The sequence below is a fragment of the Camelina sativa genome, chromosome 6, assembly GCF_030686135.1.
Source record: "Camelina sativa cultivar CO46 ecotype springtype chromosome 6, ASM3068613v1".
NCBI lineage: Eukaryota > Viridiplantae > Streptophyta > Magnoliopsida > Brassicales > Brassicaceae > Camelina > Camelina sativa.
The window spans coordinates 28,645,413-28,667,209 of NC_141885.1; the positions used below are offsets into that span (position 1 = coordinate 28,645,413).

General features: G+C 39.6%; 7 protein-coding genes, 1 long non-coding RNA gene and 1 pseudogene across 10 annotated transcripts; 7 read left to right on the plus strand and 2 right to left on the minus strand.

The window, feature by feature from the left end:
- The first annotated feature begins 74 nt into the window (after positions 1–74).
- LOC109124563 (BTB/POZ domain-containing protein SETH6-like) lies at positions 75–2,999 on the plus strand. Of its 2 annotated transcripts, none has more exons than XM_010520201.3 (4): positions 75–690; positions 805–871; positions 966–2,180; positions 2,301–2,999. In XM_010520201.3, exons 1-4 carry the CDS (start codon positions 599–601, stop codon positions 2,877–2,879), a joined length of 1,953 nt encoding a protein of 650 aa, XP_010518503.2. In that variant the 5' UTR covers positions 75–598; the 3' UTR covers positions 2,880–2,999. The 2 variants fall into 2 exon arrangements, with proteins under 2 accessions (XP_010518503.2, XP_010518504.2); XM_010520202.3 differs by having other exon boundaries at positions 345–690; positions 805–921; positions 956–2,180.
- Positions 3,000–5,292: 2,293 nt separating this feature from the next.
- LOC104793776 (glutaredoxin-C13) lies at positions 5,293–5,930 on the plus strand. The gene has a single exon (XM_010520203.3). It carries the CDS (start codon positions 5,373–5,375, stop codon positions 5,679–5,681), a length of 309 nt encoding a protein of 102 aa, XP_010518505.2. The 5' UTR covers positions 5,293–5,372; the 3' UTR covers positions 5,682–5,930.
- A 2,828-nt stretch (positions 5,931–8,758) lies between these two features.
- LOC104793778 (zinc finger protein CONSTANS-LIKE 13) lies at positions 8,759–10,554 on the plus strand. Its single transcript, XM_010520204.3, has 4 exons — positions 8,759–9,497; positions 9,608–9,772; positions 9,861–10,123; positions 10,222–10,554. The coding sequence occupies exons 1-4, from the start codon at positions 9,015–9,017 to the stop codon at positions 10,316–10,318; spliced, it is 1,008 nt and encodes a 335-aa protein (XP_010518506.3). The 5' UTR covers positions 8,759–9,014; the 3' UTR covers positions 10,319–10,554.
- A 388-nt stretch (positions 10,555–10,942) lies between these two features.
- Positions 10,943–11,441, plus strand: LOC147943083 (uncharacterized). The gene is made up of 2 exons (XR_015560151.1): positions 10,943–11,093; positions 11,176–11,441. It is a non-coding gene; the product is annotated as an uncharacterized LOC147943083 (long non-coding RNA).
- Positions 11,397–14,372, minus strand: LOC104793779 (tubby-like F-box protein 3). 2 transcript variants are annotated; one of them, XM_010520206.3, is made up of 5 exons: positions 12,886–14,372; positions 12,710–12,797; positions 12,486–12,618; positions 12,228–12,407; positions 11,397–12,129 (listed from the first exon to the last, which is right to left on the minus strand). In XM_010520206.3, exons 1-5 carry the CDS (start codon positions 13,228–13,230, stop codon positions 11,655–11,657), a joined length of 1,221 nt encoding a protein of 406 aa, XP_010518508.1. In that variant the 5' UTR covers positions 13,231–14,372; the 3' UTR covers positions 11,397–11,654. The 2 variants fall into 2 exon arrangements, with proteins under 2 accessions (XP_010518508.1, XP_010518507.1); XM_010520205.3 differs by having other exon boundaries at positions 12,486–12,621; positions 12,886–13,914.
- A 440-nt stretch (positions 14,373–14,812) lies between these two features.
- LOC104793780 (protein CHLORORESPIRATORY REDUCTION 6, chloroplastic-like) lies at positions 14,813–16,574 on the plus strand. Its single transcript, XM_010520208.3, has 3 exons — positions 14,813–15,568; positions 15,750–15,884; positions 15,969–16,574. Exons 1-3 carry the CDS (start codon positions 15,364–15,366, stop codon positions 16,388–16,390), a joined length of 762 nt encoding a protein of 253 aa, XP_010518510.1. The 5' UTR covers positions 14,813–15,363; the 3' UTR covers positions 16,391–16,574.
- A 141-nt stretch (positions 16,575–16,715) lies between these two features.
- On the plus strand, positions 16,716–19,005 carry LOC104793781 (RNA polymerase II C-terminal domain phosphatase-like 4). The gene is made up of 7 exons (XM_019226910.2): positions 16,716–16,961; positions 17,087–17,246; positions 17,329–17,441; positions 17,562–17,742; positions 17,877–18,160; positions 18,236–18,421; positions 18,511–19,005. The coding sequence occupies exons 1-7, from the start codon at positions 16,833–16,835 to the stop codon at positions 18,781–18,783; spliced, it is 1,326 nt and encodes a 441-aa protein (XP_019082455.2). The 5' UTR covers positions 16,716–16,832; the 3' UTR covers positions 18,784–19,005.
- Positions 19,006–19,352: 347 nt separating this feature from the next.
- Positions 19,353–20,680, plus strand: LOC104793782 (protein NETWORKED 3C-like). Its single transcript, XM_010520210.3, has 3 exons — positions 19,353–19,516; positions 19,653–19,756; positions 19,893–20,680. The coding sequence occupies exons 2-3, from the start codon at positions 19,672–19,674 to the stop codon at positions 20,492–20,494; spliced, it is 687 nt and encodes a 228-aa protein (XP_010518512.1). The 5' UTR covers positions 19,353–19,516; positions 19,653–19,671; the 3' UTR covers positions 20,495–20,680.
- A 129-nt stretch (positions 20,681–20,809) lies between these two features.
- Positions 20,810–21,511, minus strand: LOC104793783 (classical arabinogalactan protein 26 pseudogene; annotated as a pseudogene).
- Between the last annotated feature and the right edge of the window lie 286 nt (positions 21,512–21,797).

Sequence of the window (21,797 nt, forward strand, 5' to 3'; positions counted from 1 at the left end):
TAGACAATTTGAGTCACATAGATTGCACTAATATAATCTCTATATATACAAACGATTAGCAAACTAAATAAATTGCAATCTTTAGAAAAAAAGAAGTCGAAATGTTAAAACCACCACCTGGGCTATAATTGAATGAATGGAAAATCTGATACGTGACTGTGAGATGAGATCATGGATGTACTCATATGCTAGTAGCAGTCTTTACGGTCACTACCTATCGCAAGCGAGATTAGTGTCCTAATTCCCGGAGAATAAAGTTGTATTCACCTAATTTTTTTTGAATAAAAATGACTAGTATATGTATGATGTGCATATATTTAAACAAGTATCCTGATTAATTTTTAAGAAGAAAGTCATGATTGCGCTTTAATTCTGCATGAATTGCAGTGGTTTTTTTAACTTACTCCTCTGCACAATCTTTCATACTACTATTTGAAAGGCAGAGAGAGACAGAGACAGAGAGCATTTGCAGCCGACAGTGAGGAACATATTTGCAGGTCTTGGCAATAACATCGGATTGCTAAAACAGAAAAAACAAAAGAAAACACACACAAAAAAGGTTTGCAACTTTATTTGGGGAGAAGAGATAGATCCTAATATGGGGGTTGTTACTATTCCTGAGTCGAAGCAAAGTGTATCTGGGAAAAGAGCATTTCGACCAAGTTCCAGTATCAGACACACTCCACAATGGTCTCTGCTACACTCATCGTCTTCTCTGCTTTCTTTGTCTAGAAGTATTATAATCTTGAGTTCTGTATCTCTTCTTTTTATATATTGTTGTTGTTGCTGACTTCTGACTTCCAGGCCTGTCTCGGACGTTACGAGTGACTTAACCATCCAAGTAGGCTCTGCCAGCTTTTCTCTCCACAAGGTAAACTTCATTCAAGTTCAAGCTAAGCGAGAGAACTCATTTAAAAACTCTTATTTTTTTTCTAATCCGTTGTCCCCTGTTCTTTGATTCTCAGTTTCCTCTCGTCTCTCGGAGTGGAAGAATCCGAAAACTAGTTCTGGAATCAAAAGACACGAACCTGAGCCTAGCAACAGTCCCCGGCGGCTCAGAATCGTTCGAGCTAGCAGCAAAGTTCTGCTACGGCGTTGGCTTGCAATTCAACTCGTCTAACATCGCGGCGCTGCGATGCGTGGCTCATTACCTAGAGATGACGGAAGAGCTGTCGGAGAAGAACCTGGAGGCGAGAACAGAGGCCTACCTCAAAGACTCGGTTTTTAATGACATTTCGAGCTCAATAAGTGTTCTACACTCGAGCGAGAGGCTGCTCCCTGTAGCTGAAGAGATCAACCTGGTCGGGAGGCTGGTGAACGCAATCGCTGTAAACGCCTGCAAAGAACAGCTAGCCTCTGGTTTGCTCAAGCTTGATCAGAAACTGGGAGGATGCGTCGTGAGGTTGCCGGAGACTGAGAAACCGAAACCGAAACCACCTAGTGATGATGAGTGGTGGGGACGCTCTCTACCGATCCTCAAGCTAGACTTCTTCCAGAGAGTTGTCTCCGCCATGAAGTCCAAAGGTCTCAATCAGGATATCATCAGTGACATCCTTATGAGTTACGCTCGCAAATCGCTGCAAATCATCAGAGAACCTAATCTCGTCAAACCCGATTCCGATCTCCAGAGGAAACAGCGTATCGTCCTCGAAGCCGTCGTCGGCCTCCTCCCCACGCAAGCCAACAAAAGCTCCATCCCTATCTCCTTCCTCTCCACCTTGTTGAAGACCGCTATAGGATCTGGAACCTCCGTCTCTTGCAGATCCGATCTGGAGAGACGGATCAGCCACCAGCTCGACCAGGCCATCCTCGAAGACATCCTGATTCCGGCCAACATCGGCGCCATGTACGACACCGACTCAGTGCAGCGGATCTTCTCCTTGTTCCTCCATCTCGATGAGTGCGACTACAGAGACGACGAGGACGACGACGACGATGATGATGATGATGGAGATGTGGTGGACGAGAGCGCGATGGCCATGTACGATTTCGACGGGCCAGAGTCTCCGAAACAGAGCTCCATCTTCAAGGTGTCGAAGCTGATGGACAGTTATCTCTCGGAGGTGGCTCTGGACTCGACCCTCCCTCCCTCGAAATTCATAGCTCTCGCAGAGCTTCTCCCTGACCATGCTCGCGTCGTCTGCGATGGCCTCTACAGAGCCGTTGACATCTTCCTCAAGGTATATAAATCAAGAAATCCACAAGAAGAAAAGAAAAAAAAAGCTCCTTTTTTTAAGTGACTAGAGATCCAAAATTAAAAATGTGTTTTTTATTGACTCTCTGTTTTGGTTGGAGTTTAGGTTCATCCACACATGAAAGATTCAGAGCGGTACCGTCTCTGCAAGACAATCAGCTGTCAGAAACTGTCGCAGGACGCAAGCAGCCACGCGGCTCAAAACGAGAGGCTTCCGGTGCAGATTGCGGTTCAAGTCCTGTTCTACGAACAGACGCGGCTCAAGAACGCAATGACAAGTGGCGGTGGCACAGCAGGGGGTTCGAGCCAAAGCCAGTTCTTCTTGTTTCCGAACCGCTCGGGAAGCGGGATGGCAAGCGGAGCGATCTCGCCGCGGGACAACTACGCGTCGGTGAGGAGAGAGAACAGAGAGCTGAGACTGGAGGTGGCCAGGATGAGGATGAGGCTAACGGACCTTGAGAAGGATCATGTTTCGATGAAGAAAGACCTGGTAAAGCCGAGCCGGAGAAGGCCTAGTTATGGGATGTTTAGGAAGCTCTCCAGAGGTCTGAACAAGTTGAACGCTTTCGTTTTAAGATTCAGGAGCAGCCAAAGTGCTGCCGGTAACGGTAAGCATACGGACGAGAAAACGGTTTCGGAAAGACGATTCATGTTTCAGAAGAGGAGATGTCACTCTGTTTCTTGATTTTTTTTATTTTTACTATCTAATTTGATGCTTTGTTGAGTGTGTAAATTTTGTAATTTGCAGATTCTAGATATTTTAATTAGAGTAAAATCTTCCCAAGTTTGGAAGCTTTTCTTGTAATAATGTTTACTACTACTAACATACTATATAGCATTTGTCGTTGTTGATGGACCAAGACCATAATAAGGAAAAGTTGAAAAACATTTTCACTCTCTTGTTTTTTTGTCCCCAGCTCCTCTGCGCAATGGGCCCAAGGTTGTTAATTAACCTATCTGGTTAATTAAAGTAGCAAGTATAATCCTCTGTCTTGATTACTTGGTTATAAAAAAAAAAAGGGCTTCTTATTAAAGGCCTTTACGATAAAGTAGGCCTAAATATTACTGATTGGGCTTAGCGGCCCAGTAAAATTGGTTTGAAATTAGTATGGCGAGATTGTGTCTAATTGGTTTGAATTGTTCCGGCAATTTTGTACAGGTAGAGAGAACTTGCAGTATGTCAACGCTAGTTGGTGATGATTCTGATCAGAGAAAAAAAAAAAAAAAAGAGAATATTACGACCGACCTACAGTACAAACCTATGGACGGTCGATGATTGAACTGATTAACATGATCGGTCCTGTCCTGTGTGTTGCCACAAATGAAAAAAGAGATCTATCTTGCCTGAAAGTTAAATGAAGATACTTATTTACAAGGTAATGTATATGCTAACTATGGGTAGGAAAGTGACAAATATCTTTTGAGATATTGTTTTCTAACTACATCCTTTAATATATTTGAAGCCAAACACAATCTCTTATCTTATCTCATGCCTTGGTGGTTCGGAGTGGTGATCCCACAACTTAATCGTTGTGACCATTAATTCATCGTATTATCATAGAAACCATGCATATGGACGATTGTTATTTAATTTATCTGTTGACACAGACAAACTATATTGTAATCAGTTATATCACGCAAAAGATTTTGGGTACTATATAGGAAATAATCTTAATGTCTAATCTGTATCGTGCGTGATATAATTCTCATAATAGAAAGAAAAAAAAAAAACTAGCCGATATACAAAAACGAATAATTTATCACAGAAGTACTACTATATCTAATATATTTATTTAAGAATCAAACATAAGAAAAAGAATCACGCACATGATGAAATTTAAAGCTATAATATACACACCACACCCACAAATGGGAAAAGAAAAGTAATAGTAACTAGGAATGAAGCAGCCGATCGATGAATAATACTTGACTCATGCGTGTGATCCACACGTGCGTCCGGCGAGAGAGAGTCATTCCGAAAAGAGAGAATCAAACAGCATCGTCAGTTAAGTATGAGAGAAAGAAAAAAAACAGAATATTTTGTGTTTTGGCAAGTTGGTGTTGGGGGAATATGCACCATGGACTATGCATATATTGTTGATAGATATATGTTTTCTTTTGGATCACCGAAAGCCCCCAATCTTTTTCATTTATCATCGCTTTGATGCAATGATTCAATCAAAGGAGATATGTTAAGAGAATCCGTTAGATTACAAATTGACAAGTCTCTTTTTTTTCCTTCTTTTTTTTTGTCTCTCTGATGTAGGCCTAGTAGTAGCATGCTATATTTCTTATCAAAAAATTTGATACTGTTTTTTTAAAACCATTGTTGTAATTATCAGATTTGATAAGTTATAATTTTCATATGTGTTAATGCATATATATATATATATATATAGTCATATTCAGGGTGAAAATGGTGGAATCAAGTGCATGTTCTTCTGAATTTTCAGTCCCTATAGTAATAGTAGAAACACACATGGCAAGGGAAAGGGATGGAAAATAAAAAAATCGAACTATGAACAATGTTTACAAAAAAGATTGAACAAAAATTTATCTACTATATATATGTTCGAAAGAAAAATGTTTATTTTTTTTTTTTTCTTTTTCTCTTCCATTCCATTCATATGTATTTCACTGATTCTTCTCATCATTCTTACCATGTAGATTTTTATATTTATGTCACTCTCGCGCAATGTGAATTATTTATATACGTACGATATATTAACCCATGCACCCCCAAAAAGAAAAGGGGGAAAATTTAATTCAGTTTTCCGAATTGTATTCATGAACTACTTACTAATCAACGGTTAGATGACGACTGAAACCACTGCAGCTGCATTAGGGTAGGAGAGAAATAACATTAACTGATTCATTTAAAAGTGACTGCAACTTGGAGCAGTCAAACAGAATATAAAATAGGGAGAAAGAACAACACTCAAATAGCCGTCTTTTTTGGGCATCTGATATTTTATCTTTCACTTTTGATTTTTTTCTTCTAATTACTAATAAAATGTTCTCTTTCAAACAGAAAAGCAAAAAAGAATAAAAGGGAGACTTAAGCTCACCCCTTTCCTATAAATAGCCAAGCAGATCTCAAGCTTTTTACATACTCAAGCCAAACTAAACAAACATACATCATAAGGCTAAAGTTTAAACCCTAGCCCTCAGATATATCATGGACAAAGTGATGAGAATGTCGTCAGAGAAAGGAGTGGTCATCTTCACGAAGAGCTCATGTTGTCTCTGCTACGCCGTTCAGATCCTGTTCCGTGACCTTAGGGTTCAACCAACCATCCACGAGATCGACAACGACCCCGACTGCCGTGAGATCGAGAAGGCTCTCCTCCGACTCGGCTGCTCCACGGCGGTTCCAGCTGTCTTCGTCGGAGGCAAGCTCGTTGGGTCCACCAATGAAGTCATGTCCCTTCACCTTAGTGGCTCTCTCGTCCCCTTGATCAAACCCTATCAGTCCATCCTTTACTAGATATAACTACTAAACCAAACTCAATAATCTAATCATTAGCTAGTGAGAATAAACACAGTTACAGCTAGAGAGTGTTGTGAGCTACATACACTAGCTAGATATTCAATGAGGACTTCGTCTGAAATGTTTATCGTATAAATATGTTCTATTAGTTAGCTTCTTTCGTGTTTCAGTTTAATTAATCAACTGGTGTATGTTGATGTATAACTCTCTGTTTATGCTATAATGAAAATAGTATTCAACGTAAAATATATATAATTAAATCTCACTTTCTATAATTTTTTCCATATATTATAACGATTTCTCGTGTTGATTCAGTTTATGTAATACGACAAAAAAAAAAAAAAAAAAAAAAAAAACGAACATGGTATTAGAAGGGAGTCTTCTACTAATAACAAACTATTTTATGGATCCGACATATTCACTCGCACATATTGGCTAACTCAGCAGGAAGATGAAAGAGACTTATTAATTTGTTCGTGAAATAAGTATGTTAATTAAGCAGGCGGTTAGGGTTTTTAAAAGAAAATATAATTAAGAAACATTATAAATAAGATTCTAATAATTAATATCAAAACCGCAATTTTTCTTTATATGATACAATGTGAATGGACTTGCTAACTACATGCATGATCTCGTCTTCTAGTTATTAAGATAATTAACTTAGTCGGCCATCATCATTATTAAAGACCTGACCTATTCACAGTAAAATATACCTATCGTAAATCAGTCAATATGAAGGAGATTTAGAGCATACTTTTTATCACGGATGATGATATTTTTTTTCTTTGCCATTATTGCCCAGCGGAGCATATATATACTTAAATGTATCCAATGTGAAAAATATTAGAATAGACTTGAGTCTTCACCCTAACAAAATGGGTAAAAAAGAAAAACAATGATAAGATACCTATGGCCTAATGAGACTAGCTAAAGCAGTTTGAGGGAGAGAATAGAAGATCTTTGGCGGTCCAACAAAGTATATCATGGCTACACAAAATCATTTTTTCCGTTTTTTATATTCTTGAGTATTATTATTATTATTCTTTATAGCACTAACTAACGAAATTTTACATTAACAATAACTATACAAGTCTACAATATTTAGCTCATATATAGTGTGCAAAATTCAAAAGAATGTATCAATTATATATGATTCTTGTCTTTTTTTTTTTTTAATTTTTTTGTTATAGTAAACATTTGCTCATAATTAATAAAATGCAACGTCGGAAAAAAATACAAAAAAGGTTACGAATCATGGAATCGTTGTTATATACGGAACATTAACGATCCTCTCAGCTTTATAGATAACGAAGCATACAATTCTTCTTAGTTCCACTTTTTGCTACTTGAGATTGATTGTAACTGTACCGTAGATATCAATATCTAATATTTTACTTACATTTTTTAACCAATATCTATTGAGTTCAAAAGGTCCAAAGGAGAGATAATAAAGGTAGAATCTCTTTACAAGATGTGTGGAACAACTTTTCTTGACCTCCAACTTCTTGGGATCGTGGGAATTAGGAGAATCTAATTGGAAGTTGCATAGACGTGTAAGAACTAAGAACCACATTCACTTTGTTGTCATTGTTACGAGATTCAAGATTCTTTGACCGGCGCGTGATGAAAGCGTCCTCCTATATATGTGTCCTATAGGCTCAATATTCGTATCCAAGAAAATATCAAGAATCTCTATGATTACTTAGAAAAAAAAAGGACAACACTGGGCTTCAGTTTAGTTTCCATGTGTTTTATTATTATATATAGATATGAATTCTGAGTCTTATAGTTAATTAGATCACAAAACTTTCAGGGGTCATGTTTAAGTGAACTAATATTTTGTTTTTGTTACTTTTTTTGATACGTTTTGGGTAAATATATATTACTAACAAATGCTAGTTGTTTTGTAATTTTGTTTGACTGATGAGCATATAATAAACACTGATTCACCGTTAACTATGTTAGATCCAGTAATCCAATGGTTACAAACTCGGTTTTAAGAAGATTAGTTTTTATAGCCATGGTCCATATATGGAACATAGGACGCAAAAACAATAGGTAGACTATCGTGTGAATGTGTGATAGTATGTGTTATTTATTGTTCACGAGCCGTACTTGTTCAAATATCTCTAACATTACTCATCTCTCGTCCTTTTGTTTTTTTTTTTTTTTGGTCCCATCTTGTCCTCATCAGTCAATCATGGTTAAAAAAGTTTTGAGTACTCTTGGAGATAAATGTGATTGACAACTACCTTCATGGGGTAATAGTTACTGAGGAACGATGATGAGGTTTTAGTGGAGATGAGCAATTTTGGATTGGAGATCTTAAAATTAATTGTCTAGTGGCAAACCAATCATATTAATAAAATAAAGGAAAGGAATTCACTTTCGAGCATTCTAGCTATTGTAGTATGTCGGTAACGTGACAAAGTCTTTCCTTATTAGTTTATTTTAAAAAAAAATAGGCAAACACACTGCAGCAAACAACAAAACTTTCCTTTTCTAACGTCCCTAATTAGCCACGTCTATTTTTCTGGACTTGTATTAGATTTTGAAAATTCAGTGACCAACTTTGATTAGTACTCCTTCTCTTTAGCCCTTCTTTTTTTTTTTTGTTATTTAATTTGTGTTATGATAAGGAATTCTAAGCTACTGTGATATATAAATCCTGTCACGATAAATTGATTGATTTGTTGTCTTGTCTTGTCTATCCCGTAGTGTGTAGAAGAAGTAGCTACGTCTTTGTCGCCCTAATACGTGCATCAAGATTGAATCTTATCCTACTGATGATAAGTGATAACCCGTAATTGTTTTTTTTTTTTTTTTTTTTTTTGAACAAACCCGTAATTGTATATTAGTTTACATTTTACAGTGAACCAAATTGAAAATAAATGGATCAGTTGGTTATATATATATAGACGATTTCACAATGAAGAACGAACGGTGAGTCCATTAATTAATCTACATCGTCCACTTAATGAAAGGCACGGGAAGGTGAAGGCGAGGGAGCTAGGAGAGTGAGTTTACAGCTTCTTCCCCAAGAAATTAACTAAAGAAGATATTTTGACTTTTGTCTTTATAACAAAAAAAAAAGATATGGCGTCACTTTAACGTCACTATTACTACTAGAATACAACTCATCATAAAAACAACACATGGCTTTTACAAAAGAACTACATAAATGTAACATAAAGCCACCACCACCACCACCACCAATATTGGTTTTGGTTTTGCCCCAAGAAATTAAAAATATCCTCAAAGACTCTTCTTCCTTCCTTCCTTCCTTTGTGATCCATCTTCTTACCAAAACTGTCGGCGTACACCATCCCCATGATGGAAAAAGAAGAAGAAGAAGGTCACCGCCGGCTCTGCGACTATTGCGACTCCTCCGTGGCTCTTGTCTACTGCAAAGCTGACTCCGCCAAGCTCTGTCTCGCCTGCGACAAGCAAGTCCACGTCGCCAACCAACTCTTCGGCAAACACTTCAGGTCACTTCTCTGCGACTCCTGCCACGACTCTCCCTCTTCCCTTTTCTGCGAGACCGAAAGGTTTGTGCTTTGCCAGAACTGCGATTGGCAGCACCACACTGCCTCTTCCACCTCCCTCCACAGCCGGAGACCTTTCGAAGGCTTTACCGGCTGTCCCTCCGTCCCGGAGTTGTTGTCAATCGTGGGACTCGATGACCTCTCCCCCGATTCCGGATTGCTTTGGGATCAGACACCCCCGGAGATCATTAGCCTCAACGACTTGCTTGTCTCAGGCGGCTCGGATACTCATAACTTCCGTGCCACGGATGTTCCTCCTCTGCCTAAGGTCTCTCTCTCTCTCTCTCTCTCTGTCTATTTACTTTTTTTTTATATATTTAAGCCTGCTCTGTTTTGTTTTGTTCCTCTGTCTGAATTAATGTTTTTGCAACTCTTCAGAATCGTCACGCCACCTGCGGGAAATACAAAGATGAGATGATCCGACAGCTCCGTGGACGGGCCAGATCCGAGCCGAGTTGTCTGAAATTCGAAGCAGCATCAGATGCTGAGATCGATGCCGGATTCCAGTTCCTGGCGCCGGATTTGTTTCCTACATGCGAGCTGGTAAGACTATCTTCTTCTTCTTCTTCTTCTTGTGGCTGTTGTTTGTTGTCTGTTGATCTTTCAACGCAAATGTCTACTCTTGTCAAAGGAGAGTGGAATGAAATGGTTCGATCAGCAAGATGAGGACTTTCCATATTGCTCTCTCCTAAGAAACTTGTCAGGGTCAGTTGATAAACCTGAGAATGTAGATCGAGACTCTTCCGTTATGGTTCCGGTTGCTGACAGCTTTAACCGATGTGATGAAAATCACGTGATGGTGCCACTCTGCTCCACTACGGCTACGAGGGAGATCAACAGTCTTGAGAGGAACTCTGCTCTCTCCCGCTACAAAGAAAAGAAGAAATCTCGAAGGTTATACATTAACAAAAAAAAAAAACAAAAAAACAAATCTCACTCAGGACTCATCTCTAAATCAGAATCAGGATTATTATTAATTCATGTCTTGACAGGTACGAGAAACACATCAGGTATGAATCACGCAAGGTTCGTGCAGAAAGCAGGACAAGAATCAGGGGACGTTTCGCCAAGGCCGCTGATCCAATATGATTTATTACTTTGCTAGTCAAATAATATCAAGAGTCTTTCTTTTGTATTAATCCAATCATTACCACCTATCCCAGTTTATGATCAGATTATGTTTTTGTATTCTAAGCTTTAGGAGTTTACCACCTATCCTACCACTGTATATTTGACCCCAATCTCAACAAATACTAGTCACTTTGAGAAAACACGTATGTATGTTTCAAACAAACGACATAATGATTTGTACCTTTTTTTTTTAATCCACTTGTTTTGCCTGATTTTGCCCCAAGGCAACAACAACGTTCACGCTTACTTTAGCAAAATTGGTTTTGAGGGCTAGTTTTTTTCCTGTTACATTTTCGTATTTGAACATTTGGTGAAGAATGGTGGAGATGAGAGGAAGAGTAGTTGCAGCTTGAAGCAATGTCGCATCTCTCTTTCTTCGTCAACTCTTTGAAGATTAGGCCCTTACCAACTGCTATATAACAACCCTCCTCTGTTAATTCTCATGTCTTCCCTCCCACAGAGTGCTGAATCCCCTAGATACATCATCTTGACCACACTGTTGAGCTGTTGAGAGAGCTGCCATGGGACCTGGAGGACCTGGAGGACCCGGAGGACCTGGTGGACCCGGTGGACCCGGAGGACCTGGTGGACCCGGTGGACCAGGCTTCTTGCCACCTGGAGGACCAGGGTTCTTGCCACCCGGAGGGCCTGGGTTCTTGCCACCCGGAGGGCCTGGGTTCTTGCCACCCATTGGCGGTTTCTTTTCTGGGTTTTCAGACATGATATGTTCCTGGTAAAAGACATTTTTCTGCTTCATTGTTTTGTTCAGTATCTGCAGAAAGTAAAGATGTTACTCTGACTGTGGAATCTTGCAGTCTATCTTGTCTGTGCTGCTGCTGGTTGCTACGAGATTGCTTTGGAGGCCCACCACCACAAGGACCGCCATTTCTTCCTCCCTATTATTGATCGCATCTAGCTCTTTTTATAATAATATTGAAGCAATCTGTAAACGATATCTGCATATGCTTGTTCCTAGTTACTCATATACGTATCAGATACTTCAATACCTGATTTGCTGCTTCGCCTGGAATATATGTACTCTCCAAAAGAAACGATCAATTTAATTATCAGAGAAATGAAATCATAGTCTGGAACTAGAATTGCTAACAACACAACAGGAACAACAACAAACACAATCTACTGTCTTCGATCTTTGTCTCTCTCTCTCTTTGTATGGACTTGCCAAGACTTTTTAAAATATGTACACACACTTTCTAAGACGAGGTCACATCAGTCTTCTCTTTCAACATGATACAACTAAATAAACCCGCCGGAGTCACCCGGGTTGTTGGAATCATTCACATGCTATTTTGGTGTCGAAACTGCTAAGGCAAATGGTGAAGGCCTGGAAGGCAGAGATAGGGTACTGATAGTCCATTGTGAACACATCTTTGCCGACTTTTCCAAACTGGAGAATCACGTTTTCATGCTCAGGTCCTGCAGGTCCGTTCTCAGGAGCAGCTACGAGCTGGAAATTTTTGACGGAAGCAACAGTGACTCTTCCATTGAAGTTGAGGCACCAGCACTGGAGCTGTTCGTGCCATCTGGGCGCTTTGTTCTTCAGGGCAAGCAGTCCTTCCTTCTGAGCAGCAGCCGATGGACCAGAAGGAAGACTCTCTGCACGAATTGATTTCGACCTGAAGAAGGAGAATGAGGGGAAACTATCAAGATTGCTGTGGAGAAGTTCCGTCTGAGTTGGAGCTGTTCCTCCAGGTTCTACCGCTGATGCAGGGATGGCATCCATGACACACTGCATCCTCCTCGGTCCTCTGGTTTGATACGACAAGTTTTAAAATTAGCAAAAACCATAAAAGCAAAGATCTTTTTTACTCTCACAATGTATCTGTAAGCAAGGAGATAAATCAACCTGGAACCCAAGACGTTAAGCTCATATGAGATATGTGCTACAGGATAGTTGCCAGATGGAATTCTCGGGCTCACTTGTTTCAAACTGAGAAGTCGGCTTGAACGGGTTCTGGTAACTTGAGCTCCAGGATTCGTCGGCTGAGCATCATAGACAGTGAACTTGGTTCCCAGAAAGTTAGATCTGAAAGAAATTTAGATACTAGAAGGGTTATGGCCAATATATGAAATATGAGGTATTTAAACCATGGACTCAATCTACCTTAGCTTTCCGATATAGGTAGTGCTTCCTCTCGAGACATCATCGCAGTTTAAGGAGATGATGTAGTCAGTGCAGGTTGGCCTCCGAAACCTCTTCGCAGCAAGAAGGAACTTTCCATCATCATTTGAAGCTGCTGCTGAACCAGAAAAAGAAATCTCTTCAGTGTTATTCACAAGCACGTTAGGTATACAAAGCGAAAAGAAATAGCATATGTTTTGTTTCACCTTGGTTTAACCCGAGGTATAGATAGTAAGTTTGATTGCTGCGGTTTCTCATAATATAGCATTGAACAAGTGACCCCCTTGGACCCGGCTAAAAAGAAAACCAGGAAAGATGATTAGCCTGAAGAAGTAGGCAAGGGAGGGATAACGTAAACATAGAACGTGAAGGGATAGGCAACCTGTTTCAAGGAGATAGGAAAAGTCAATTTGCTAGAAAGCTCAGGAACTTTGACGATCTCCTTGACGATTTCTCGCCAGTTCCTGCAGACACCTGCGCAAGAAACAACATTCTTCCTAGAAGGCCAAGTATCTTCGGATTGCTCAATCCTCATGAGAACATCCCTGAGAAGCTCCGGAGGCAGACTAGCCCAGCAGCTCTGCTTGAAAGCATCAACAGGGACAGAAGTATCCTGCACCACACGTTGAGACCTGGATCTCCCATACCCAAATCTAACATCGAAACCCTTTCTAGATATACTACCAAGCTCTCCTCTCATGTCCTGAATTAGACTCTTGAACGACATGGCTCTCTGAATTCTCTAACTATTATTAAATAAACACGTTTCTTTAAAGCAGTCTCTCTCTCTCTCTCTCTCTCTCTATAGTATCCTTTTAATCCAAAGTTGCCGACTTTTCAAGAACCCTAATGATAAAACCCACATTCCAGAATGAAGGAGATGTCATCTCAAGGTTTCGAAAGATCTGTTCCACACCCTAATCTCAACGAATTTAAATAAGAAAGGACAAAAAAAAAAAAAAAAAAGATTCAGATCAAGAGGCACAAGCTTCTCTAACAAGACAAAGATCCGATAAGATAGAGATCCGGAAAAAGGTATCCCCAGCGGCGGCTATAGTCTATAGAAGGAAAGAAACTAAGAAAAAAACATGGATTCACAAGTTATCGGAGCTTCTTCAGTCACAACAAATGGGATACTGCAGGGGGCAAGATTGAGAAGCAAAAAGAATCAGGGAGCAGTACCCAGGTCCCAGATTCGGGGCATCCACGACACTCGAAAGCAAAAGGCGCCCCTTTTCACAACAACAGAAGCGGTCAGAGGAAATAGATTTCTAGGGTTTGGTCATTGACGACGGGACGGGAGGGAGTTGAGTGTATGTGTCTCTGTGTTATCCAATCGCTTCCTTGTTGTCTCTCTTTTTTTATTTTTAATTCTTCTTTCTTTAATTTTAATTTGTTTTTTTTTTTCACTAATTTTGGGGCGATACATAATTTAATTATTTTTGAGTGGCCAGTGAGTGTATTTTTACCGATTATCTTAGATTAAAATTATTGTAAAAAGAAAAACTTTTGAATTAAAATTGTAGAAAAGTTAATACTACTAGTAGATTTATTCCATGCGACATGAATGAATCATTGAAACAAAAGTAAAAGTATGCTTCTTTTACATATTGATTAACGAATATAAAAAAAAAAACAAAGTAATGACTACTTATGTGTATGTTTCTTTGGCGTATTATCTTATCTGGAATTGTTGAAACATTCATTGGAAATACAATGTTAACTGACTAGAATTAAGATAATCTTGCTCAATATATATATATATATATAATGTAGTAGAAAGATTCATAAGTAAGAAGACATTTGAAGATAACATTTACAAATTTAGAAAAGAAAAGGAAAATTTGGTTTAATGGAAGCTTTCCTTCTTCCGTTTTCCCCCCTATTTACGCAATGTAAAACAAAACAATAAATGATTTTGTCAAAGCAAGAAAATACTGAAGTGTGTAAGCAAGCTTTTTAAACACTTTTTTTTTTTGTTGTTGTTGCCGTGATCACCGCACTTTCGCCGCTTTGAAGAGTCCAAAAGGTGTATTTTTAACGTTTTACTTTATATATTGATTTATTTTTTTTAAAGAAAAAATTAAGTTGATATCTATTCCTTTCATGGATAAATTTGGACTAACTACGGATTTGGTCAATGAATCTAAAAGACGTATTAAAATATTTATGTAAACAATATTGGGCTGTAAAAACCTAAAAGTCCAATTTCCGGCCATATGGGCTGAAGAGCTGAAGTTGTTAATTGAATTATTAGGAAGTCAAGTGGGCCTCTCAATCCTAATTACTCTTTTATGTATGAGTTTTTTTTTTTTTCTTTCAACTTTGGATCGAGTATACAACAACTCTTGAAATCATTCTGGACAGTTAGAAGATGATGAAAGATTATTAAAGAAAAAAAGAGACTTGAAAGCAAAAGAGAGAGGGAGCGAGAGACTTGAGGATTGGATTATTCTTTCTTGTTTAGAGCAACAACTTCTGGCTTGTGTTACTACTAGTTGTCGAGAGCAAGAGTGCTGTTAGCATTCATCATAGGTGATGAGTAGGTGGTATTGGTAATATGTAAAAAGTGGGTTTATCAGTTGTTGCATGCAGCCCGCAAATTCGATTGATCACTGCCTTGCCTACAATATATATCCAATTATGTCTGGTGGTTCTACACTGCTTTTAAAAAAATAGAATAAGAGAGAGTACACAGACATAGTACTTGTGCCGAGGAAAAGGGATAAAATGGAAAGAAGAAAATGCAGAAAAGGCCAAAAGAGATGAAAAAAAGAAAAAGAAAAGAGGATAGGAAGAGAGAGATACTTGGTTTAGGTTGGTTGGTAAATGGTAAACCTCGAACTCTCTGTCTAGCTCAATGGCAACGACAAAGGCGGCTCTTCTTCTCCCGTGGCTTTTGCCATCGCCGCCGAGACACTTCTCCTCCTCCTCCTCCTCCTCCTCCTCATCCCTGTTCGTCGACTCGTGCGTGAAGAAGAGGAGGATAGCGCAAGACGTAGCAGTCTCCGTCGCCTTCAATCCTTCTGGCAACTTCGATATCTCTGCCTTCAATAATGACGACGGTGCCTACTGATCTCTCTCTCTCTCTCTCTCTCTCTCTCTCTCTCTTGTTCTTCCTTTTGTGCTTAATTAATTACCCCCCACGTTTTATATAAAAACATAAAAAGGCCGGCTACTATATATATATATATATATGGAGTACTACTACTATTCAATTTACTTAATTTTGTGAAAAGGAAGCAGATACTTTGGATAAAGTGGAACCTCCGATGCCTCCCACGACAGGCCGGTACGAGGTTGTGATCGACAACGACTCGATCGGGCGGCTTGACCTATCCCCGTTTCAGACAGCTACCGGCATAACCTCACCTTCCTCAGGTAACATTAATTAACACCTCTAATTAAATATATATTATTAGTATTCAGGCCCTCTCATGATCATTGATTGATTGATTGATGTAGCTGAACCAAAAAGGTATATGGAACGAAGTATTGGATTCAGCATAAAGTACAAAAGAGAAGACCCGAGGGATCCGCGTGAGCTGTCAGAGTACCCGGAGATAAGACTGTGGTTCGTGAGGCTCGACGCCATGTACCCTTGGCTTCCCGTTCTGCTGGACTGGCGAGCTGGGGAACTCGCTCGATACGCGGCAATGCTAGTCCCGCACCAGATGAGCTTGAGAATGGGCGTCGTTTTCAATCCCGAGGCCTTGGAGCTTTTCGTCATGAACAAAGTGTTTGTGGTTTATCCGTGGCTGAAACGGCACGGCGTCCCCAAGCCCAGGTTGAAGACCACCGACATGGCCAGGATGCTCGGCTTCGGCATCGGCGATCAGCTCTTCGACTTGATCGATCAGGAGGACAACAACTTCTTCGGCCCTTGATTACATTACGTGGGCCTTTAATATTGGGCTTATATTGATTGATTGATGAGGCCTGATCTGGGGATATACTGAGATTGGATTCTCTCGCGTTTTTGATTTCCTTTGTTTAGTATGATTTAGTATGTGCACCTCTTCTCCCTGGACTCTATGCTTCTGGGCTTCAATTTCACGCGATGATTCCATATATATTTCTTTTTATACTAATTATAGGGTTCGTGTGTTGTTGTGTTTTGTGAGAGCACTATTATTGGTCATACTTGTTTTGGATGTCTCAAAGTTTTTTTTATATAGATATATATTATTTTTATAACTTAATTTAATTTATTATTTAGCACCAATAAAAATACACCAGCTGGCCATTTTTTCTCTCATCTGTGTAAAGCTTCTCTCTCCTTCTTTTAATTTTATATTATTATTATTTTTTAACACTCATCCCCATAGTATGTGGGATGGGAATGCTCTGATATATATAGAGTACAAGGTTCACGCTTACAATAGGAATGGCCTTTGCGCTGTGGGGTTCATGGACGATCATTATCCTGTTCCAAGTGCCTTTCCTCTTCTCAACCAGGTAGGTACTAATTTCGTTATGTTTAACGTGCTTCTCTCAGTCTTGTATTTATAATCCACATCTCGGTTTTACTCAATCATCTTCTGCATATGTTGTGATTGTTTTTTTTTTTTTTTTTAAATCAGATGAGTGTGGCGAGCGATTCTCCAGTGCATTCCTCAAGTAGTGATGATCTTGCTGCTGCTGAATTGGACTCTGCCTCAGACGCTTCGTCTGACTCCTCCTTACCCAGCGAAGAAGAAGATGATACTGAAGCTTCTAATCATGAGGAAGTAGAGATTGAAGGTGAAGCTCTCTCTTTCTTCAGCCTTGTTTGCCATGTCATTTGCTCTGGTATATTGAATTTTGAATCTGTTTATGCTTGCAGAAGCATCCTCAAGCAAGGGAGAATGCGAGCATCCAGGTTCTTTTGGAAACATGTGCTTTGTCTGTGGGCAAAAATTGGAAGAAACTGGTGTTTCGTTTAGATATATACACAAGGTAAGCCAATCTAATTCGATTACCTTACAAATATCACAGAACAGCTTCTCTTGAATCAAGTTTTAGTTTTTTTTTTTTTTCTTATTTTATTAATGAGCTTTGGGAATGCTGTCTTCTCAGGAAATGAGGCTCAATCAAGATGAGATCTCCAGGTTGCGTGATTCAGATATGGGATTCTTGCAACGCCAGCGGAAGCTGTATTTAGTTCTCGATCTAGACCACACGCTGCTTAATTCTACCATATTAAGGGACCTGAAACCACAGGAGGAATACTCGAATAGCCATACTCATTCTCTTCAAGGTGACGTACTCTGCTACATTGTTTTGCTTTTCTTCTAATGTAATCTTTGTTCATGGGACTTCGGTGTTGTCCCATCTAGATGGTTGTATGTGTTGTATTTCTAAGAATTTTTGGATTTTGTTTGAAAATCTCAGATGTTTCCGGAGGTAGTCTTTTCAAGATGGAATTTATGCACATGATGACCAAACTGAGGCCGTTTGTTCACTCATTTCTAAAAGAAGCCAGCGAGATGTTTGTGATGTACATATACACAATGGGAGATAGGCCATATGCGCGACAGATGCTGCTGGACCCCAAAGGAGAGTACTTTGGTGATCGGATCATTTCTCGGGATGACGGCACAGTGAGACATCAAAAGAGTCTAGATGTGGTGCTTGGACAAGAAAGTGCTGTTCTGATTCTTGACGATACAGAGAATGTAAGTATGTTGTGTATTTTTGTCAAGGTTTCATTTTATAGAGTTGTGCTGATACTTGGTTGGTTTGATGCACAGGCGTGGCCAAATCATAAGGACAATTTGACCGTAATAGAGAGGTATCACTTTTTCGCTTCGAGCTGCAGACAGTTTGATCACAAATACAAGTCTCTATCGGAGTTGAAGAGCGATGAGAGTGAACCAGATGGGGCACTTGCAACTGTCCTGAAAGTCCTAAAACAAGCACATGCTCTTTTCTTTGAGGTATGCCCAAATAAATATATACACACTACTGAATCTTAAGAAAACTGCCTAGTTTGGGGGCTTTGATTATTATTCGTGTTTTTTTTCAGAATGTGGATGAAGACATATCTGATAAAGATGTTAGGTTGATGCTGAAACAAGTGCGTAAAGAGATACTTAAAGGATGTAAAGTAGTGTTCAGTCGGGTGTTCCCAACCAAGGCAAAGCCAGAAGATCACCCTCTGTGGAAAATGACTGAGGATCTGGGAGCAACCTGCGCAACGGAAGTGGATGCATCAGTGACACACGTGGTGGCCATGGAGATGGGAACAGAGAAGGCACGTTGGGCTGTGAGTGAGAGAGAAGAAGTTTGTGGTGCATAGAGGATGGATAGACGCAGCGAATTACCTGTGGAAGAAGCCGCCAGAAGAAAACTTCAGTTTAGAGCAGCTCAAGAAGCAACAAGGAACAGAAGAAGAAGAGTGATATATGTAAACCAATGAGAAAGAAGTGGTTGTTTAATTGATTATGAAGTGAAGTTTTTGTAACCGTAGTACATATGTATCTGATCTTTTTGATTACGAAATCTCTTGTGTTGTTGTCCATTGCTTGCTTCGTCTATGCTTGTTTGCCAAGGTGTGTTATTTTATCTGCCGACTACTACTTTGTTGGGCCGGGTATTAATAATGTCCACCGTCTAGTTTTATTTGTTTGTTCGGTGTTTATTTGAATACTTATGCGTCGTCGAACCCTCTAATGAGGATGTTCTTCAGAAAGCTAGAGATGCCTGATCTGACATGACGTAGATTATATTGATTATTGATGAGGCCTGATCTGAAGATAGCGTAGTTGCAGTATACTGAGATTGGATGCACACGTGTTGAGTATTCATTGGATAATATGTATTAATAGCCGTAAAATGTGGAAAAAAGAATTAACTTCAGATTCTCTCGAGAGCGAAGACGAGAGAGATTCAAAATTTGAAAAACAAAAATCACAATTTGCCTTTGGTTTGGTTTGTTGTTATTTGACATGTCTTTTTCTCATTCTCTCTCTCTCACATAGTCGCTGAGGCAAATTAGGGGATCGAAGAAGAAAGAAGAAGAAGAAAGAAGGGTATGATTCTCTGATTCTCTAGAGTAGCAGCTAAAGCTTTTTGATGATGATGATGTTGAGTTTTTTTTTTTTTTTTTTTTTTTTTTTTTTTTTTTTTTTTTAATGTTTATAGCTTTTTCATTGTTTGTTTGTATAGGGCACAAAAAAGAAGAAAAATGGAGGAGAAATCGAGGAAGTGGTGGTGGTTGGAGAGTCACAAAAGCTCCAAACAGTCTCTATGGCTTCAATCAACACTCTCTGGTTTTTATTTATTTTTACTCCGTTCCTGTAGTAGATATAGAGGAGCTCTCTCTCTCTCTCTCTCTCTCTCTCTCTCTCTCTCTCTCTCTCTGTTTGTCTTTGTTGTTTGAATTGGTTTTGAAAACAAAATTAACAGAGCTTGATGGCAAGACAAAGTCAATGCTGATGCTCATTGAAGGAAACGCTGATGACTCTTTCGCCCAGCGTGCTGAGACTTACTACAAGAAACGCCCTGAGCTTATCACCTTCGTCCAAGACTTTTATCGAGCTCACCGTTCCTTAGCCGAGCGATTCGATCACTTGCTCCGCTCTTCTTCTTCTTCTTCTTCTTCCGACTACGCTTCTCGCTCCTCCCTTTCTGAAAGCAACTCTCACTTTGAAGATGCCGATTCTGAGATTGAAGACCCTGAAGATGGCGTTGGGGTTGAGCACCACAAGCAAGAAGACGACGACGATGATGAGACTTTGAAACTGGAACAAGAAAGGTTGAAGCTCATCCAAGAGACTGATGCTCTCAGGAAACAGCTGCTTGTCAAGGACGAAGAGAAGAGAGAGGTCATCAGACAGCTTTCTCTTACCCTCGAGACGCTCAAAGACGACAACTTGAGGCTCAAGAGACGCCTTTCCATCAAGAAACGCTGCAGCGTTTTTGAGTTCAAACCACTCGACAACTTGTTCGGGAAGCTGTTTTCCATTATCTGCGACTGCGATGATGGCACCACCAAAGGTCGTTTTTAGTTGGTTCATCGACTACCTATCATGACACTCATGACTCATGAGCTTAGCTTCTTTTTGTGTTTTGATTTCACTTGTCTATTGTTTAAATCCTAGGTTCTTTTCCTGCTGTATTATGGACCTAGACCAGATCATCGTAATTATCCTGTTCTCATTTGTTGTTCAATCACATGAATCCATTGTCAGACAGCGACATGTGAGGGAATGCTTAATTAGAGAGAGAGGATCAATCAATCTTTTTGACTTTTTAAGGCACAAAAACAAACACATATATATCACTGTTACAAAAGTACAACAACTGCACCATCCCAAATTGCAGATTGCTTTACGAGCAAATCTCACACTCGAACAATTTAAAAGCTATACTAATAATATTACATGAAAAAATCCAGAACGAAACAGAGTGTAAGTAAGATAAGAAGAAGAATACATTCTTTTTTCTTTTTTCTTTTTCCTTTGTTTGTAGAAGATAGTCTAGAGGGCTTCCTTTGTTTCCCATCTGATTACTAGAAACTGCAGAAAGACATGAGGAAGACAAGAAGCAGAGAGGAGAGTGGTGATGAGACCAAACTAACAGAGGATGAAGCAGGGAGAGGGGACCCAACTGGAGAAAATTCGAGCAGAGGATCAGGAGAGACAGCATCCGGGTTCGGTGGACTAAGGCTTGAAGGGATTGTCGGCATTACTGAAGCTTCTGATGGGGAAGGAGACATCTCGCTCGAACCTGGAGTAGGGAACAGAGGGGAGATATCCGGAGACATGGCCGGAGGAGAAGCTGAGAAACTCGATGGAGCTTCAGGCAAAAACGAAGGTGCAGCTGATATGGTGGATAGCTGAAACTGTAGGAACTCGGATGTTGAAGTGTGTATACAGAGTGATAGAACAATGAAGGCGATTAACAGAGAGACGCTCATGGTTACAGGTTACTGTGAAAGAATGTGTTATGTGTCTCTCTGCTTCTCTAAGTATGTTTGTGAGAGGTAAAAAGAAAAAAAGAATGACAAATTGAAGAAGAAAAAGGTATACTATACAGCTATAGAGGAGGTAAAAGACAAGATTGGTGGGTTTGGTTGTGGACCTCTGTTTTAGGGCAGAGCACATGAGATATGGATTTGTCGGGTTTTGATTTGTGTCGGAGTGTTTGTTTGTATGTTTTGATATGCTGAATAAAATTAAACAAGTAATTTAAAAGAAAAACAAAGTAGAGTCCCGTGAAGCTCTCTCCTGATTTGATATAACAGAAGTGACTGCCAGCTTTAACTTCTTGCTATGCTTTTTCCTGATCTGCAACAATCTTAGGTTTATT

Coding starts and splice junctions, on each gene's coding strand:
- LOC109124563 (XM_010520202.3), top strand. CDS start 599: ATGGGGGTTGTTACTATTCCTGAGTCGAAGCAAAGTGTATCTGGGAAA. Junction 691..804: donor ATCAGACACACTCCACAATG/GTCTCTGCTACA, acceptor TCTGACTTCCAG/GCCTGTCTCGGACGTTACGA. Junction 922..955: donor GAGAACTCATTTAAAAACTC/TTATTTTTTTTC, acceptor TCCCCTGTTCTT/TGATTCTCAGTTTCCTCTCG.
- LOC104793776 (XM_010520203.3), top strand. CDS start 5,373: ATGGACAAAGTGATGAGAATGTCGTCAGAGAAAGGAGTGGTCATCTTC.
- LOC104793778 (XM_010520204.3), top strand. CDS start 9,015: ATGATGGAAAAAGAAGAAGAAGAAGGTCACCGCCGGCTCTGCGACTAT. Junction 9,498..9,607: donor ATGTTCCTCCTCTGCCTAAG/GTCTCTCTCTCT, acceptor GCAACTCTTCAG/AATCGTCACGCCACCTGCGG. Junction 9,773..9,860: donor TGTTTCCTACATGCGAGCTG/GTAAGACTATCT, acceptor CTCTTGTCAAAG/GAGAGTGGAATGAAATGGTT.
- LOC104793779 (XM_010520205.3), bottom strand. CDS start 13,230: ATGTCGTTCAAGAGTCTAATTCAGGACATGAGAGGAGAGCTTGGTAGT. Junction 12,622..12,709: donor ATACCTCGGGTTAAACCAAG/GTGAAACAAAAC, acceptor TTTCTGGTTCAG/CAGCAGCTTCAAATGATGAT. Junction 12,408..12,485: donor ACCTATATCGGAAAGCTAAG/GTAGATTGAGTC, acceptor AATTTCTTTCAG/ATCTAACTTTCTGGGAACCA.
- LOC104793780 (XM_010520208.3), top strand. CDS start 15,364: ATGGCAACGACAAAGGCGGCTCTTCTTCTCCCGTGGCTTTTGCCATCG. Junction 15,569..15,749: donor TGCCTTCAATAATGACGACG/GTGCCTACTGAT, acceptor AAAAGGAAGCAG/ATACTTTGGATAAAGTGGAA. Junction 15,885..15,968: donor CATAACCTCACCTTCCTCAG/GTAACATTAATT, acceptor TGATTGATGTAG/CTGAACCAAAAAGGTATATG.
- LOC104793781 (XM_019226910.2), top strand. CDS start 16,833: ATGTGGGATGGGAATGCTCTGATATATATAGAGTACAAGGTTCACGCT. Junction 17,743..17,876: donor CCATACTCATTCTCTTCAAG/GTGACGTACTCT, acceptor TGAAAATCTCAG/ATGTTTCCGGAGGTAGTCTT. Junction 18,161..18,235: donor TTCTTGACGATACAGAGAAT/GTAAGTATGTTG, acceptor TTTGATGCACAG/GCGTGGCCAAATCATAAGGA.
- LOC104793782 (XM_010520210.3), top strand. CDS start 19,672: ATGGAGGAGAAATCGAGGAAGTGGTGGTGGTTGGAGAGTCACAAAAGC. Junction 19,757..19,892: donor GCTTCAATCAACACTCTCTG/GTTTTTATTTAT, acceptor CAAAATTAACAG/AGCTTGATGGCAAGACAAAG.